This window comes from Diadema antillarum, unplaced genomic scaffold (genome assembly GCF_040938485.1).
Source record: "Diadema antillarum isolate AM-2024a unplaced genomic scaffold, OU_Dant_1.0 seq00002429_RagTag, whole genome shotgun sequence".
Classification (NCBI taxonomy): domain Eukaryota; kingdom Metazoa; phylum Echinodermata; class Echinoidea; order Diadematoida; family Diadematidae; genus Diadema; species Diadema antillarum.
This window is the reverse complement of record NW_027273036.1, coordinates 132,472-151,413: the sequence shown is the minus strand read 5'-3', so window position 1 is coordinate 151,413 and position 18,942 is coordinate 132,472. Positions and strand designations below refer to the sequence as shown.

Genomic DNA, 18,942 nt, shown 5'->3' with positions numbered 1-18,942 from the left:
TTGAATAATTTCCTGAGATTTTTTCTTAAAGATTCTTTTGTTTATTTCATTACCATTTAAACACCATTCATATTTGCAGTAATCAAAATGATTTCAGCCCTTTTCGTAGAGATAGCTCTATTTATTTTGCTCACCTTTTTTCCATCTTTGTCAAGTTAATGGCTTCATATCTGGCCCCTACTAAGCACAATGACATGATAAGCAACGTTATTTTCCAACAGCATAACAGGCTCATAAATACAGTTGTAAAATTCATTCTGGATCACGGCACACTTCAGGTTTTATACATTCTTACCAACGTGTGAAAATGATTTGGTAAGGTACAATATCCGTTTCAGTACTCAATTCCAAGTAGGTCCTGTTCACTGGAAAAAAAAAAAGTGAAAATCTTTTCGTAATATTCTGGCAAACTGTTAGAATGTCTTGCCTTTACTGTGGGATTGTTTAATTAGGGATTAAAGGATCCATTTTTCTGTTCGTGAGATGAATGTTGCATATCAATAAAATTGCTGCGAATAAACTTGTCTTATTAATCTATTGATGTATGTTTGTTAACAGGTGAACTTTCTTGTGTTTTTTGCACATCTCCCATGAAAACAAAAAGAAATCTGGTTAATAGGTCTGAACCATTAATCTAAAGCAATGTTCATTAGATTAAAGGAAGTAATTGCATATGGCAAAATATGGGAATCGACATCCGTTCCTTTTGTTTTTTCTGGAGGCAAACGAATTATACTAACTGAGCAAAATCACTGCCAATATGGAGAGGGTAAATGTGTTGCAATTCCTACGACTGAAACTCGTATAAGGCTGTTAACGAACTCGTTTGTTATCTAGATCTTTGGGTAACTCATGCGGAGCTCGACGTGAGTCGTATCGCGCTCGGCATTGTGCACTCGTTCACGCCTACGTCCATGGCCCTACAGACTGTGTTGCATCAAGGAGGTGGGAAGAGCACCTCCATGGTTGCATGCAGCTGGTTGCCATTTGGTTGTGTGGCTACTATAACTTTAGTAGTTCAACATCCGAAGCATGCATTACGGTCGATATTGCTCTACATGCATTGGCGTTCGAGAGAAGTACGCGAGCGCTGCTAGCACTGTTCAGCAGTATGCTCTCGTCACGAGGCGGGCGTGCGAACGTCATGGCTCATGCATTACAGTATGTAGCCTATAACCTAGGTGGGGATGCAGTTGGTCTGATGCGACGAGACTACGAACAGTGGATGCGTGCGAATACACCGCCTATGATCCAGTTGTTTGTCGTTGTTTTCTTTTTTTAAAACGGTGGCAGTCCTCTTACACGGAAAAAAAAAAAAAAACTGCCACCGATCGTGGCGCCTAGCGGACGCGGTAGATGCGTCCACTGTTCGTAGTCTCGCCGCATCAGATGTATCGCTTGGCAAAGACAATTACCTCGCTGCATCATACGTTTAGCTAACAGCAAATTACAAAGACAATAACTGCATTCTCCGCCTAGATTATAGGCTATGCAATAATCCATCATGCTGAAATCAATATCACCACATTTCTTTTTGTTTTTTTTTTTTGTTCCTACATCTTTTTCTTGGGAGAATTTCAGGGGGGGATATTTGTACAGGCCATCCCCCCCTCCTTCAAAAGTGGGGGGGATATATCCCCCCCATCCCCCCCCCCCCCCCCCCCCCCCCCCCCCCCCCCGGGATTTACGCCCATGGATATATCACATTGCAGAGAAGTAGGTGTAAGGTATTAAATCACCAACATTTGTCTGTACAGCAGTTGTGTAAATAAAGCAAGATCTTCAAATCAGCAAAAGAAACAGTCAAGACATGTGGAATGTTACATCTAATGGTCATCCACTTTTATCCTCAAAGCTGACGTAGCTAGTTTGTTCATTTCTTGTACATGCTTGTGTGGTAACAGTCATCTTCTGAAACATATGTATGGATTTTAGATGAGTTAGTATTCATATGCATCAACTCCCTTTCATTTGAGTTTATCATTACTCTGTTCAGGTTATCTGATTGATATTTATGAAGTCAGTGATTCATTTGTCAACTTAACTTTCCATTGCCTAATACCACCAAATGGATTTCTGTTCAGCAAAGTAGTTTATAGTGTTACTGCTTCACAAGATTATCACATCAATGTTTATATACCTATTTCTAGGCATGCACTTATCCGTTGTTCGATACCTGCGGTAGATAATTTTCAAGTAGTCATAATTGCGCCATTCTCCGTTGATTGATTTCTACTGACAGATGGCTCAGTGCATATGGCGATGCAGCATCATTTCGGTACAGTCACTACTTTGTGAGCTACTTTTCGTCGGCTTCCAGCGTACTTGCAGGATATGGTGCAGTGTCACAATCAGACGGATCTGTCAAATGGTAAAACTGTGATTCTACATGCTTTTAAACCTGTTGAGGATGAGTCCCGGGTATTACTAGGGCAGGTGTCTATGGGAAATACGGGTTGTAGCAGAATCAGTCCGTCCTCAACGGGTTAATGTGCTTCAGAAATAGTGCTTCCTGGTCGCAGGTGGCCAGTTCTCAGTACATTTGTCGACAAGATGGTAAGGATATGGGTCCTCAATTTAACAGTACAGCATCCCAGAGATGATAGAACATGCTGAAGTTATCCAGGAATGTGAGAGTTCAGAGTTTAATGTGACCTCAAACTTTTTTTTTTTTTACTGTACTCAAAACCCACTTTCAGACTTTTTTTGCAATTCATATACATTGAATTGTTAATAATAATGATAATAATAAGGTCTTATTTATCCAGGGTAGCTTCTTCAGTGCTGCCACTACTCTACCAGAGGGCCCTGCCATTATTAGTACCCCAGTGTTGCCAGGTACCCATTTATACACCTGGGTCAAGAGGGACATGGTGGGTAAAAACATCTCGTCCAAGGACGTAAGCACTGGGCGGGACTCAAACTTGGGTCCTCCGATTGGGAGTCGGGAGTCTTATCCACTATGCCACAGCGCCCCCACACAGTTCAATGTTCACAGTTCAATGCACTTCAGACTCCCCTATAAGTATCTGATTTTTTCAGATTTTTTAGGTGTTCATTTGCTGCCCATCGGGGTACATTCTAAAACCACAAACAGCACCCATCGGCGAATATGTGCATGAAAGCATATACTCATTGATAGCACTCGACGCCAGTTGAGATTCTTCAGCTGTGTGTCTCCTGACATAGAGATCAGTGATAAAGCTGTACACTCTTCATTGCGGGGATTTCCAAATAATCTGAGTAGGGCCATCTTTAGAGTGTATTCTCTTTTTTTGTTGTTGTAATGTATCTACTCTCTTTTATGTGAACACATACACTCACTTGATTTTGCTCTCTGTCCCTTACTCACTCTACCTACCTACCTACCTATCTGTCTATCTATCTGTCTATCTATCTATCTATCTATCTATCTATCTATCTATCTATCTATCCATCTATCTATCTATCCATGCATCCATCAATCTATCCATCCATCTACCAATGGTATCCATCCATCTATCTGTGTATATGTCTATCTATCTCTTCAATATCTCTTCTACTCCCCCTTTTCTGTCCTATACATCTGGCATACAGGGAGTTTTCTGTTGCTAAGCCATGGCACATAGAGCTGCCGAGGTCTCTAGTGGATGTTGTCACAAACTGGAATATACCCATGCACTATTGGCTGAAGAATTGTGAGTATATCTGTGTTATACCCGTAAACTATGTATGGTTTATATTGCCCAGTAGTGTTATTCACTAAACTGCAATGAAACACATCGAGACATTAGCTTGATGAAACATAAGCACAGGCAGTACATACTTGTATTGTATATGGTGTTTACGACAGTGTATGATATCATCCCAAAGAGTCTATAGTAATATCATAGCATCAAAACTAAATATTTTGAACAAATACATTATTTTTTGTATGATAATATTTTGTGTTTATCAAATGTTAAGACATTCTCTATTTTGATTCTTGAGCAAGAATGAGAAAAGAGCTTCTTCTTTTTTATAACAGATGTCTGAAAATACTGGCAAGTTTGAAGAGGAATGGCACCTATATTGCATGAGATAACTGTGATATTTGCTGAGATATGATATATGGCCATTGTGATTCTTATCCTTACTGGGCATAATATCCCTACTGATGCCCTATATATATTTTGTTCCTTTTGTTCATTCATGTCATTTTGGAATTAATAACAGATACTAAATTTCAAGTGAATGAGCATGCGTAAAAAACAAAACAAAACAAAACACAGAACTTATTCATATATTATGCTAGATTGAGCACTTCACTGATCTACTTGAATTGGGTGTATGATGTGGTATTCTGAAGTTATCTAGAAGACAGATGTGCTGTGTATTGTAATAGCAGTCAGTGGAGACTTTGGTAATACATTATGTAGCCTGTGTCACTGGACCCATATGATGACATGAGCCATGGCATGCCTTTCTCTTTCTGCAGATGTATTCAAGACCAGCGCCCACCTGGGAAAATTTGCTGCCATTTTATTGACTTACATTGCCAGCTCAGTACTTCATGTAAGTTGTCATGAAAATCCATATATCCATACCTCTAGAAGCAAGTGGGAAAATAAACTCTTTATTCAGTTTCACCAGGTTTTCCTTCCATACTGCCATCTGTGATTATTAGGCTGTCATGCATCAACTGTATATGTTGAATATTTTGTGAGGTTTTTATTTTTGCGAATTTCGCGAGTTGGGTGCTTTTCGCGAATTTAAAAAACACGCGACAATATTAACTCTAATATCGACATGATTGTGACGTGCACACATTCATTTCTTCACTCCTGTACTGTGCTCCACAATCGCGAATTTGACCACTCGCGAAATTTGTGGTAAGTCCTGATATGTGAAGACAACTCGCTATTAAATATATGGCATGTAGAGTACGTCTTCAGGTATCGAACTGCATCAAACTCAAAAATATTCCAGCAGTAGTAGAAAATATCAAATGCGTGCTCATAGAGCTGTAATTGAGAATTGAATAGATATTACATATTAGATTGAATTTGAATGCATATTCCATTGCATATTACGATCACAATATCTATAATGCATCCTCCTATGAACATAACATTTCATATTTTTTTTAACTTGACTATGTACAGTATGTATTTGACTAGAAATGAGGTTGTGATTTAAAACTTAACCTTGTGAGAACAAGTCCAAAGTTGAATTTAAATGCATGCAATTTTGTGACGTGATTCTCTCGACATCTTTTTAAAAATTATCATCATCATTTTTCGCAGGCAATTTGCTAGAGGAAATGACAGGATTCAAGTCAATTGTCTCTTCAATCATATAAACACTATCTGACTCTGTAGTTCTGTGCCAATATGTGGGAGCCCGAGCCAGATTTGGAGAGAATGAATGCTAGACTGGAATGACTAGAAATAATAGAAGACCGACAAGATGGCAGAAATATATATTGCATCTCTCCAATGCCCCTGTGAGGAGGACATCTGCCTCTGTGTTTCTCACATAACCAGGGATTTTTTTTTCTCTCTCTTGTGACAGGGCTTAAATTTCCAGCTTGCAGCTGTATTACTTTCGCTGGGCGTGTACTCCTATATAGAGCATGGTAAGATTTTGAAGGCTTTCTCAGTCAAAGAAGACTTAACCCTAACTAGGCCGGGGGGCCTCCGAGGCCCCCCTCGACGTTTCGCGCGATGTATCGCTATCGCGAGAAGCTATCGCAGCGACGTTTCATGACTTTTTTCTATCGAGTCTCCCGCATCTTTTGACACCAAATTTGCGATGCCCGGGCATGCGGTTCCGAAGTCGCGCATAAATATGCACATGCATGTCAGACCAAAAATTGCTCAAAAACGTGAATTCGTATACAAATTCAATGCAAACTGTGTTTACAGGCAAATTTTATAAAAGCATGATTATTTTCGGGTTTTATTAATTAAAATCAATTATTAACATATTTTCTTGTTCAGAACAATGTCGCGGACAAATTTCATCGAAAAAACCAATGAAAAACATAAAGTCGAAAAAACATAGAAATACATAAGAAATTCAAAAAGCAATAAAATACTTTTTTTTCTGATTGTGCAATTTTTTTCTCTTACATTTGCTAAGGACTTTAAAAAGAATATTTACACAAAAAATGTGCCTGTTTTGAGCTTTATTTAGTGATTTATACCAAATTGTCTGATTTCATGCATCATTATGCATAAATTAGCATAATTTAGTGTAAATGATAATTTAAAAAAAAATTAACTTCATGGTACTTTAGATTACATCATAGGCAATGTGTGTGCCAATTTTCGTCGCGATCATGCGGTCGACGGCCGAGATCTGGAGGGGGGGCCTGGGAGGCCCGGGGCTCTATCATCTACCTAAATAGCCCAGCCTAGTTAGGGTTAAGTGTGAATGCATTTTTGTTGTTGTTGCTATGATACGTAGTTTACTCTACTTGAAAAGAAAAGATTTTCTTGTTTACATTTTCATGCTCATATAGTATCAAATTGTGATTGTGGCTTATGAAGCAAAAAAAAAAAAATCATTACTTATACCTAAGAAAATGTGATGGCCTTACTTTTGTGATAAAACCTACAAGTGTGGATGGAGCATTGAGGAGTAGAACAAGATTAGTTGTGAAATTTGACCTATACAATCTGTAATAATGTCATTCAAACCTTTGCTACATTTTTTTTTAAGTAAATTCCTCAGCAGATGGCAGGAATCTTGTCGAGATTTATATCACTTGTGAGAAATTCTACAAAATGGGTGGTTCAATATCAGACAGTAATGGCAAACAATATATTTCTTTGTTCATTTTAATACTTCAACATTTTCTGCTTGTGTATGTATCTCCGCTGTCCGAGCCTCTGTGGTAATTTTGCTCCTCTTTCTGTTCAGTTTTCAGAAGCAAATTGGCGGATACTTTCAGCGCATGCATAAATGCCAGAAAGTGCAAAAATGTATGCGTGCATGAATACAAAGCCGTAAGTATATTGCCTGTTTGCAGAGTTGTCTTTGACACTTTGTGCTAATGATGCCCTGCGTGTATCTCAACATCAAAAGCGTTTCCCATATACCCATGGTATTATCTTTTATAGTCAAACAGAATTAGGTAATTTCACTCCCTTCCAATTATTAGGAGATGAATATAATATGACTGAAAAAAAAATTGATGATGGTGATGATAATAATGATAGTGCAGGGCTCGTACGCGTCATGGAATTTCTGGAAAGTCAGGGAATTTCAAAATACTTTTTCCAGAAGCAAAAAGTCAGGGAAAGTCAGGGAATCCATCTATTTCTTCTGGAAAGTCAGGGAAAATCATTTTTTCAAGATATTTGTTAAAATGATACTTGATTTCTCTTATCAACAAAGGAAGAATAGTTTGTCAAATTTGTGGTTTCTCGTATTAAGACCGTTTTCGTAACAAACTCCACGCAGATTGGTGTCTAATTGCGTCTCTCATGGGCATGTGCACGTGTACTTGTGTGTATGACAATCGACTGGCAGTGATGTAAGGTGCTGTGGTGCCTTTGTGTACACATATGTACACACGTGACATGAGCGCTGCTGATGACGTGATCGGCATTATTTTAAATTGCGTGCATGATCGAAGCGTCAGTCATCTAATACAGGGCTGGACACTAAGGGTGGGATTTCACGGAGCACGCGAACGATTTGCGAAGGACGCGAATAGCAAACTCCAGCATTCGTATTTTAGTCTGCAAAAGATCGCCAAATGAACGTGAGGGTTCGGAAGCGTCGTCAATTGTTCGCGAATGTCGTTTTTACTTCGGCGATGATTTCAAAAAAGTTTGAAATTTTTTGCGAACCTTTTCCGCACACTTGGTCGTGATTTGCTCGTGAATTGTTCTCGAAAGTGTCTTTAAAGCCTCGTCATATGCGCAAGACCTTCGCAAGACATGCGCGATGTTCGCAAAATGTTCGTGAAACCCTAAACAGACTCCGAAACTTTGGAGAATGTCTCGCGTATGTTACGCGAAATCTGCGAAGTTTTTCCGATCATTTTACGACGTAATCGCAAACTGTTCGCGTACCTTTTGAGACATTCTCGCGAACGTTTAGCGCACGTTTGGGGGATGTATGACCTATACGTTTTCTACAAATAAAAATCGTAACATACATCTAAACATCAAAGAATTATTAACAACTATAGTAACAAAAGAAATTAACGACTAGCAAAGAGAAATAAATGTTTGATATACAAAAAAAAAATCGCAGAATACACTTAAAATTGATCTAAAGTATGTAAAATTTTATTTGAACTCTAGAGATTATGTGTTAGAGGAACTGCAAAAAAAAAAAGAAGATCAAATGCTTTACTAGTGGAGATATGTCCTAGGAAAAAAATGGAGGCAAGCACACGATAGAGAAATGAGAGAAAAAGAAAGGAGAAATAGAGGAAAGAAAAAAATTCAACTCAAGACAGCTTCCACCTCTCCTTGGGTACATTTTCTCCCATGATTGTTTAAAATTCTTCGTTGTTCGCATTTCCGTCGCGTGTTCTTCGTGTACGTAACATGCTGTACTTTAGCAATGATACACACGACATTCGCACATACGTCGTGGAAACTTCGCACAAATTGCGCAAGAATAGTTTTCGGCTTCATTGTCGGAACACATTCGGAGAAAAACTTTTCCGAATGTTGGATTTTGTCATTCGCGTCCTTCGCAAATCGTTCGCGTGCTCCGTGAAGGGTGGGATTTCACGGAGCACGCGAACGATTTGCGAAGGACGCGAATGGCAAAATCCAGCATTCGTATTTTAGTCTGCAAAAGATCGCCAAACGAACGTGAGGGTTCGGAAGCGTCGTCAATTGTTCGCGAATGTCGTTTTTACTTCGGCGAGAATTTCAAAAAAGTTTGAAATTTTTTGCGAACCTTTTCCACACTCTTGGTCGTGATTTGCTCGTGAATTGTTCTCGAAAGTGTCTTTAAAGCCTCGTCATATGCGCAAGATCTTCGCAAGACACGCGCGATGTTCGCAAAATGTTCGTGAAACCCCAAACAGACTCCGAAACTTTGGAGAATGTCTCGCGTATGTTACGCGAAATCTGCGAAGTTTTTCCGATCATTTTACGACATAATCGCAATCTGTTCGCATACCTTTTGAGATTATTCTCGCGAACGTTTAGCGCACGTTTGGGGGATGTATTACCTATACGTTTTCTACAAATAAAAGTCGTAGCATACATCTAAACATCAAACAACTATTAACAACTACAGTAACAAAAGAAATTAAAGACTAGCAAAGAGAAAGAAATGTTTGATATACAAAAAAAAAATCGCAGAATACACTTAATATTAATCTAAAGTATGCAAAATTTTCTTTAAACTATAGAGATTATGTGTTGGAGGAATTGCAAAAAAAAAAAATCAAATGCTTTACTACTTGTAGTGGAGATAGGTCCTAGGGAAAAAAAATGTAGGCAAGCACAGGATAGAAAAATGAGAGAAAAAGAAAGGAGAAATAGAGGAAAGAAAAAAAAATCAACTCAAGACAGCTTCCACCTCTCCTTGGGTACATTTTATCCCATGATTATTGAAAATTTTTCGTTCGCATTTCCGTCGCGTGTTCTTCGTGAACGTAACATGCTGTACTTAAGCAATGATACACACGACATTCGCACAAACGTCGTGGAAACTTCGCACAAATTGCGCAAGAATAGTTTTCGGCTTCATTGTCGGAACGCATTCGGAGAAAAACTTTTCCGAATGTTGGATTTTGTCATTCGCGTCGTTCGCAAATCGTTCGCGTGCTCCGTGAAATCCCACCCTAACGGTGGCCCGGTAGCCCGTGGCCATAAAAAGCGCACGTCGGGCCACCAAAAAAAAAAAAGTTGGATGATTGCCTTTACTTTTGGAAATGGACAGCGGTAACAATCGGCTCCGTAAGATGCTAAAATAAATGTCAGATGTTTGCTTTTAATTTTGGAAATGAATAACGGTAATATTCGACTCGGTATGATACTTAAATAAACGTCAGATGTCTGCTTATACTTTTGGAAATGAATAACGGAAATATTCAGCTCCGTAGGGAGCTAAAATTGATGTCAGATATTTGATTTTGCGTTCGGAAATGAATACGGATAACATTCGGCTCTGGAAGATGCTGAAATAAATGTCGAATGTTTGCTTTGACGTTCGGAAATGAATACTAATAATATTCAACTCCGTACGATGATAGAATAAATGCCGGATGTTTGCTTTTACGTTCGAAAGTAAATAGCAATAACATTCAGCTCCGGAAGATGCTAAAGTAAATGTCGAATGATCCCTTTGACTTTCGGAAACGAATAACAATAATATTCAACTCCGTACGATGATTATGTCTGATGTTTGCTTTTATAATGTTCGAATGTAAATAGCATTAACATTCAGCTCCGGAAGATGCAAAAATAAATGTCGGATATTTGCTTTGACGTTCGGAAATGAATTAAAATAATATTCAACTCCGTACGATGATAAAATAAATGCCGGATGTTCGCTTTCATGTTCGAAAGTAAATAGCAATAACATTCAGTTCCGGAAGATGCTAAAATAAATGTCGAATGATCCCTTTGACGTTCGGAAATGAATAACAATAATATTCAACTCCCTACGATGATTAAATAAATGTCGGATGTTTGCTTTTACGTTCGAAAGTAAATAGCAATAGAATTCAGCTGCGGAAGATGCTAAAGTAAATGTCAAATGATCCCTTTGACGTTCGGAAATGAATAACAATAATATTCAACTCCCTACGATGATTAAATAAATGTCGGATGTTTGCATTTACTTTCAAAAGTAAATAGCAATAACATTTGGCTCCGGAAGATGCTAAAATAACTGTCAGATGATTGCTTTTACGTTCGGAAGTGAATAGCAGTAATATTCTGCTTCATACGATGCTATAATAAATGTCGGATATTTGCTGTTATATTTCGAAATTAATAACAGTAACTTTCATCTGCGTTTGATGGTAAAGTAAATGTCTGATGTCTGCCTTGACGTTCAAAAATGAAAAACAGTAACATTCGGCTCCGTACGATGCTAAAATAATTGTCAGATGATTCATTTCACTTTCGGAAGTGGGCAGCAATAACATTCGGCTCCGTACGATAATAAAATAAATGTCGGATGTTTGCTTTTAAATTTGGAAATGAATAACGGTAATATCCTGCTCCGTACGATGCTAAAATAAATAACAGATTGTTGCTTTTACATTTGGAAATGATTAACGGTATCAATCGGCTCAGTTAGATGCTAGAATAAATAGCGGATGCTTGCTTTCACGTTCGGAAATGAATAAGGATAACATTCAGCTCCGTAAGATGCTAAAATGAATGTCAGTTGTTTGCTTTTACTTTTGAAAATGATTAACGGTAACATTCGGCTCCGTAAGGTGTTAAAATACTAGTAAATGTTAAATGATTGCTTTCACAATCAGAAATGAATAACGGTAACTTTCGGCTCTTTACAATGCCAAAACAAATGTCGGATGTTTACAAATGTCTGTAAATGCTCCCACTTTATCATTTCAAACGTAAGTTTTGACCACCTACATGTAAATAGGCATCAACTTTTATGATAACTCTATTCATTTATTTTAGACATGGGTACTTGTATCACGTCAGTAATACTTAATATTTATTTTTCTATGTTTAGTAGGACCGATTTAGTTTTTCTTATGTTTTTCTTGATTTTTTGGGGGGGCCACCAGATTTTACTTTCGGGCCACCAAAAAATAGAAATCAATGATTTCGGTGGCCGGATCAGGCCACCAAAAATAGAAGTTAGTGTGGCGCCCTGTCTAATAACACGAATGTATGATTACTTTTGGATTGAGATAGTGCTTTGATTTTGATATAGAATTTGAATTAAAGCATTTTACCACAGAATATTGACAACACAATCATTTCAATGTAAATAATAATCATCTTCCCTCTCCTTTATATACTTGAGGATGTTAGGGCTTAGATAATTGTGCTAACATTTATTATTGAACTTGATCAACTGCATTATCGATATCCAAGAAAAAAACTAAAATTGTGAAATTCTATGTACAAATTCAAAGGAGTGTTGTCCTCTTGTGATATCACGTATTCTGGCATAGTTCCGTCCAAAGAGGGCAACATACACAATTTTGCACAATTCGTGTTAACAGGTTATCAAAATTTGCTCAACATTTTACTGTTGGGTTTCTAAAATTGTTTTCTACTCACCTAATCCACGTTGTTGTTTGGGGAAAATTCCCCTTTAAGGTGCTTCCTTCAGAACAAAGCATAATTGTGTATAACCGAATATACACACTTGTTTTGTGTTTTGCTTCCTAGTATTATAATGATGTATTTTTACACACTTTAGAATAAGATGTGTACATCGCGTAAAATAGTCATGGAAATTTACATTTTCTGCTCTGGAAAGTCATGGAAAGTCAGGGAATTTTGAAAATGTGGAAGCGTATGAACCCTGTAGTGGTGATGATGCTGATGCAGATGAAGTTAAAAATCTGAAAAAGTGGAAAATTTGTACCCATTTAACCCAAAGGATTATGTGATTATGAGATAAATATTGGAATTGTTTGTTTAGCCTGTACAGCAATTAAAAGGATTACCCAATAAAGCGGTACCCAATATGAGTGGAGACTAGAGACTATAAAAGTGTTTCAGCATGCCACTATTTTATACAAAAACCCTGTGTGGAATACCCTCATTTAACAATTACACACCACAACCACCCACCCATATATGCACCCTTAGTGTCTAACTGTATATGATATGTATTAGATACATCAATCCATCCATCCATCCATTCATCCACCCATTTATCTATTTATCTGTCCTTCTGCCTGATCACAGATGAATCCATTGGTCATTCTTGTGAACCTCCTCTTCAGCGGCTTGGCAATCTTCCATCTTGCCTACCTAGGTGTAGTCTTCAACACAGACTCTGAGTTGCAGGAAGAGGTAAGGAATGCAGCTGCTTTTTGACATGATATGCTTGCTGTAGCACATACCATTATAGTTAGATCAGCACACAGTATCTATATATCCTCCTGCACATTGGCAAATCATCTTTTGCCACTAGGGGCAACAAAACCTTGTATTTCAAATATGTCACTTGTTCTGGAGTGTAAAAAACATGGCAGCCAAAGCATTATAACAAATGGGATCACTTTTCCTTTGAAAAGCTGTAGTGACTTTGTGTTATCTGACAATTAATTAAAAAAAAAAAAGATTTTCACCAAAATTTGAGATGCAAGGTCTTGTGACCCTGGTGATGCTATGCTGAATCAATGGGAAGGTTTACAGTGCATATAACCAAAGATGATGTACTTGTCTCTTTGTTTGTTTGTTTTTTGCTCATTTATTTAACTGCATTCGGAATACACTTTCAATAACCTTTTGTTTTCACTAGCTGCAAGCTTGTTACTGGAATATAACCCCCCCCCAAAAAAAAAACAAAAAAAAAAAACAAACAAACAAACAAACAAAACAAAACAAAGAAAAAGAAATGTTTGTCTTACATCATGTAAACTTATTCAGAAAGAGTGATTGCACAGGTTGGACTTTTTACGAGCTCATGAATACCGATCACATTCAGGGATCTCCAAATGCCCTCGCGATGACATGCTTGGTTTTCAGCTCTCTTTGTTCACGACTGTCAGTGTTAACAACAGCGCAAAAGTCCTTTAAAGTAGGCTAGCAGACACGTCGCTAGTGGTAATGAGAGCGTCAATCCAAAGGTGTTATTCTCTCTCTCTTTGTAACATCTCTACTCCCTCTTACAGGGCTACACAATGAAACACACACTGGACACATGGTCAAGACTGAATTACGCCAGTCATTACGTCGTGCTCGGAACCTACCTGTTCAACTGGCTCATTCAATGACCATCGTCACAATCTCCCTCCTCCCATGAAACTGAACGGGAAGATCAAAGGACAACGTGTTCTAGAGTGCACGTTGTAAAAAGTCTGATGCCAAATGAAGGATTTGGTGAACAGTTTGCAATTCTCATTATGTGAGCTTTTGCTGTGCCTTCTTTCAATAGTGCAGTGGCTGTATTTCATCTCTGTGAGGCTGAGCAAGTTTATATGTGCGTGTCTCATACATTTGGTTACTATTGGAAAGATAATGTGTGTGTTTTGCCAAAGATGGTTCAAAATGAAGGTACAAATGTAACTGTGGTTGCATTTAGTTTTCTTTCAGTTTGAGTTTGGCAGTGCACAGTTTCATTTTTTTTTTAATTTAAAGGCAAATTCTTTATGTCCATAAAACAAGTTTTCATTCTTTTTCAAAAGCAATAGTTTTTCTATAGCATTGCCTTTTTTCGTCATGACTGCTATTGTGCAGTATATATTTTTCTTTCTTCTCTTATACTTTAGTTCCTTACGAATTACTGTGGTAAAGAAAGATGTATGCATTGCCTTGGGAATCAACCTTTGACCATTTCAATACATATGTGTAACCCGATATTATTATTGTGATTATTATCATCATATTTATCAGTAGGCCCTATTGTTATTGTTCAATCATCATCATTTTTATCTTGACCACTACCAGTGACAGTGCTATGCAAACACTGTAGATTTCAAGAAAGTAAATTTCATAACTGCCACAGTTTTGCAGCACACTGTATTTGTTGAAAGAGCAAGACTACTTAACATTATTGCCGCTGAATTATAGGCAATTAATATTTGTGTGAAATCATGCTTTTTTTATCATCAGTAGGCAACACATAGAGCTTTCATATCGTAAGCATCACATCCACGACTTATATAGACAGTATGGCATAAGAAATGACTGCATAGTCCATTTACTTTTTTCTTGTTATGGCATAAAATGTGCAAGAACTTTGCATGTGAGCTTGAATATAAAAGTGAAGAACATTGAGCAATTGTTGATGGAGATAGTCTTCCATATCCTATACCGTAAACGTAGAATATTACGCAGTGTGTCGACATATTGGTGTGCATGCCAATGTTTTTTCGAAACAGTAAACTATGTACGGAAATACTGTTCTGTAAAATTATGAACCTGTAAAATTATGAACCGGTGAAATTCACTGAAGTGAATGTGAACAAATATTTATGCATAGTTTTCACTTTTTCAGTAGTTGGTAATATTATCCAGTACCATGCAATAAAAGTACCCTATGTGCCTTGATTTAGATAAAAGTATGGATTGCCTTTACTTATTGTGTTATTTGAGTGTACGTAAGTAGCAAGTATAAATTTCAGTGTGCTTTGTGCCAGAATTACTATCACATACTTGCAAGTTGTTTGTTTGGGGATTTTCATCAGTTTTTTTTTTCTTTCTTTTACCAAGTGTATGTGGGTCTGGTCTTATTCGTTCTATGATATTCATCTAATGTAACACTGCCATAAAACTGTTTAACCTTGTCAAGTGGATTCCATTGTCCTAGTTTCTTCTTTTCTTTTCAGTATCATTATTCCGAGAATTAGGTTTTAGTAAAACAGTTTTCCAGGACATATTCAGTATGCATCTATTTAGCTCAGCTACATTCCAGTGGTATGATTACTTAAGATGGATTACAAAATATGTGCATTTATGTGGTTCAGGTTTGCGGGGGAGTCAAGTGTATTATGAGGCCTACATCAAGTCTTTCACCAAGGGCGTGAATAGGTCTCACTCTTAAACACACATAATGTGTGTATTCCCTATTCATGGTGTTATTGGTATGTTAGTGTAAAATCTACTTAGTGTTGATGAATTACCATAATATAGATGTCTGATGTGAAATTTTGTTAATGTTCTGCTACTTCAAGAGGAGTTTTCAGACTTGGTGAGATCATGTGTGTCTGCAACATGAAATTCACTGCACTCAAGTGGTATCATCTGTATTGTTATTTTGCTGTGCATTTTTCATATGGAGTATATTGACATAAAAACAGAAATGAACTTCAAGAAATGAACTTCAAGAAATGCTAATTTTACTGCCCTCTGTATGCCATTTGTATACCTCTGTATGCAGCCATGTAGCATTCTAGTCTTGTAGTGATAATTTCAATATGTGTAGTATTCCATTTCTATATGAACACATATTCATGACTTGTTTGTGTGTGTCTACACAATGTTCAGGTTAGGAGTACAAACCTCAAACGAAAGTAGGCTGATTTGAGGTTGAATTGGATAGGCGTAACAGAGGTCATAACATGATGTATACTCGTAAATGCAAATGGCTTGATGACATCACAATCAATCATGGCAGATAAGGAAATTTAAGTAATATTGTTCATTCATGGTGCTTTGGATGGATACAGTATGCTAGGGGAACTTTTTAACAGACAGCTGTAAAAGTGGAAATTTTCTATGGGGTGGAATTTTTTTTGCAAATTTTGCACAACATGCAAGCTGCAGGAAAAACAAAAGGGCACAAGTTTTTGTGCATGCTATATGTAATGTTATTCTATATCTTTGATGTGAAGGTAGGCCTTTTGTACATTTAATTTATATTTATATTGTTTGTAGCTAAGCCATAATGCAGACCAATGACCTACTACTACAGTATATGCTGCCAAAGCAATAAACTGCTGTGGCAGTAATGAGCTGCTTAATGTGCTTGCTCAATTGGTATAGACATTAGTGAAATTCATCGTACCCTGCCCAGCGAGAAAAAATACTCGCGCAAAAATGTCCACTTTTACAGTATTCTGAATCCACTTGCTCTTTAGTAGATATTGCAGAAATTCATGGAGGACAATATAAGTGAACATCCAAGTGAAAGACTTAGCTGAAGAAAGCATGAAAGTGTATTTTTTTATGTCTGTTTGTTTCGTCATGATGGAATACATGTATGTATTTCCTGTATTACATTCATAATCATGTTGACAAGAATGTGAGAATCACAATAAAGACTATGATATGCCTGAAAGGTAGACATATTTGTGAGCGCATGGGACTGCTGCAATAAGTTGGTGTATGTTTGTTTCTGATGCATATGTCAAAGATGCATTTGTGTTTAACTTTTTGTGGTTATTTCTCAAACCTGACCCTAAAAACTTACGCTTTATGCAGTCATGATGAAACTGGTGAAACGGAAACAGAAATATGGATTCCGCCCTTTGTCAGATATTTTGGTTTTAAAACAAAAAGAAAGCTTTTAAAAGATTTGAAAACTTGCAGACTGCATATAGGCAAGAATAGAAAAGTGATTTTTGTTCTTTTTTTTTTTTTTTTTACTTCGATATAATTTCTCTGGTATTGCAGCAGACAGTATATGCTACAGACTTGTATTGAACATGCCCTTTCCAGTGAGCATTTACAAATTTTAGCCTCATCAAAGGATATTTGACTGCATGTTTGCCTTTCATTTTCTTTTTCTTTTTTTTGTATTCCATCCAGAATATTTCCCCCACCTATAGGCCCACCTGTTCCCTTCTTCTTTGCTGAATAAGCGTTCTTTTGTTGGGAATGTGGTTCTTGTACTGTACTTAATAAATGATAGCACTTGTTTTATAAAACAAGCTCCACCAAGAGTTCTGCTTTTTGTGTGTATGGTTTCTCTGGATGATTACACCAGTACATAGACAAGAGGCAGCAGGACTATACACTGTAGTTTGGATAGTGTGTCAGTGTTTGTGTATTGTTAGTGTTAGTGTAGACTGATTTTAACACAGTTTGTGAGCTAGATGCTATGTTTTCTTTGTAAGACAGGTAGTGATGTACATGTATACATACACATGTACTTGTATGATTATGTGTGTGATGTTTGTATAAATATTTGTATTATAGACAGACAGATACGGTATATAAAAAGATGTGGGAGTGTGCAAGATTTGTAAAGATTTGTAAGATTTTATTAAACTCTATGGACCCCCAATCAGGAGTGTGAGTCTCAATGAAAATATATTGACAATGAATTAGTATAGGCCCTATAAATATGAACATACATTATTTACAATAGTGAATAGGCCCTACAAATTAACATGAAATTGTGAGTTCTATTTGTGTGTCAGCTATTTTTTCACACCTCAAAAATCCCATAACTGAGAAACAACAACAACAACAAAACGGTAGATTTCCAACCACCTAAAATAAGTCACATTTTTGACAATATGGTTATGACATCAGAATAAGCCGAAATATCAGATGCCCCAAATCTCAAGATTTTTAATATGCTACAAATGTCTTTCTCATGATAAATATTTTGTGACCACAGCGTCTCTGGTGTATGGTATGGTATGGTATGGTATGGTATGGTATGGTATGGTTTATGAGATGAAATGTTCTCACAGCCAAAAGGCTGAATTGCAATATTTGTTCACACAATACATGTACATAGTTGATTAAAGAAGAAAGTATTTACAATTTTCAAATCATTCATCACTATTTACAAAATAACAATTGACATCATTTAATTACATTATTCATTATAAAATATATTACATTCACTACATTCAACACACTGTATGGTACGTGACAAATAGACATAAACTGAGTAAAAGGTGTGTTTGTGTGAGGGCGAGGGAGAGGGGAAAGAGAGAGAGAAAGAGGGGGGAGGGGATAGAGAGAGAGAGAGACATTAATACCTTCACTGACTGTGCTGCTTGTGGTCCTGAAAGATTAATAATTACCACAAGGTCATTGACCACAAATATGTTTTTCTGATTTCTGCAACAGATATTAGTTCATAATCATATTATGCACATTGCATGTACCACAGAGCTACCAAGTCTCACGCATTCTGCGTGAGACTCAAGCATTTAGGGTCTGTCTCACGATCTCACGCATGGCACCCATTTTTCTCACGCATCTGGTGAAGTCTGCAATTTGGGCCAAAAATAAGGAGCATAGCTCAAAGGATTAAAGTGATAGTTGCAATTGAAGGTATATTTCCCTTTTGCCTTTCAAAATTAGTAACATCCACCAGATCGGAGGTAATAATAATTTAAAAAAGCTGATCCCTACCATGGGAGGGGGACACCCT

The 18,942-nt window shown here is 37.1% G+C and overlaps 1 protein-coding gene across 1 annotated transcript; it reads left to right on the top strand.

Moving 5' to 3' along the window:
• Positions 1-2,242: 2,242 nt before the first annotated feature.
• Positions 2,243-14,069, top strand: LOC139714783 (protein-serine O-palmitoleoyltransferase porcupine-like; the record flags this gene model as incomplete). The annotated part of the gene is made up of 7 exons (XM_071626438.1): positions 2,243-2,371; positions 3,577-3,677; positions 4,457-4,533; positions 5,533-5,596; positions 6,886-6,971; positions 12,849-12,956; positions 13,781-14,069. Coding segments are annotated over 7 exons (667 nt in total), but the record flags the coding sequence as incomplete, so codon positions are not given.
• Positions 14,070-18,942: the final 4,873 nt, after the last annotated feature.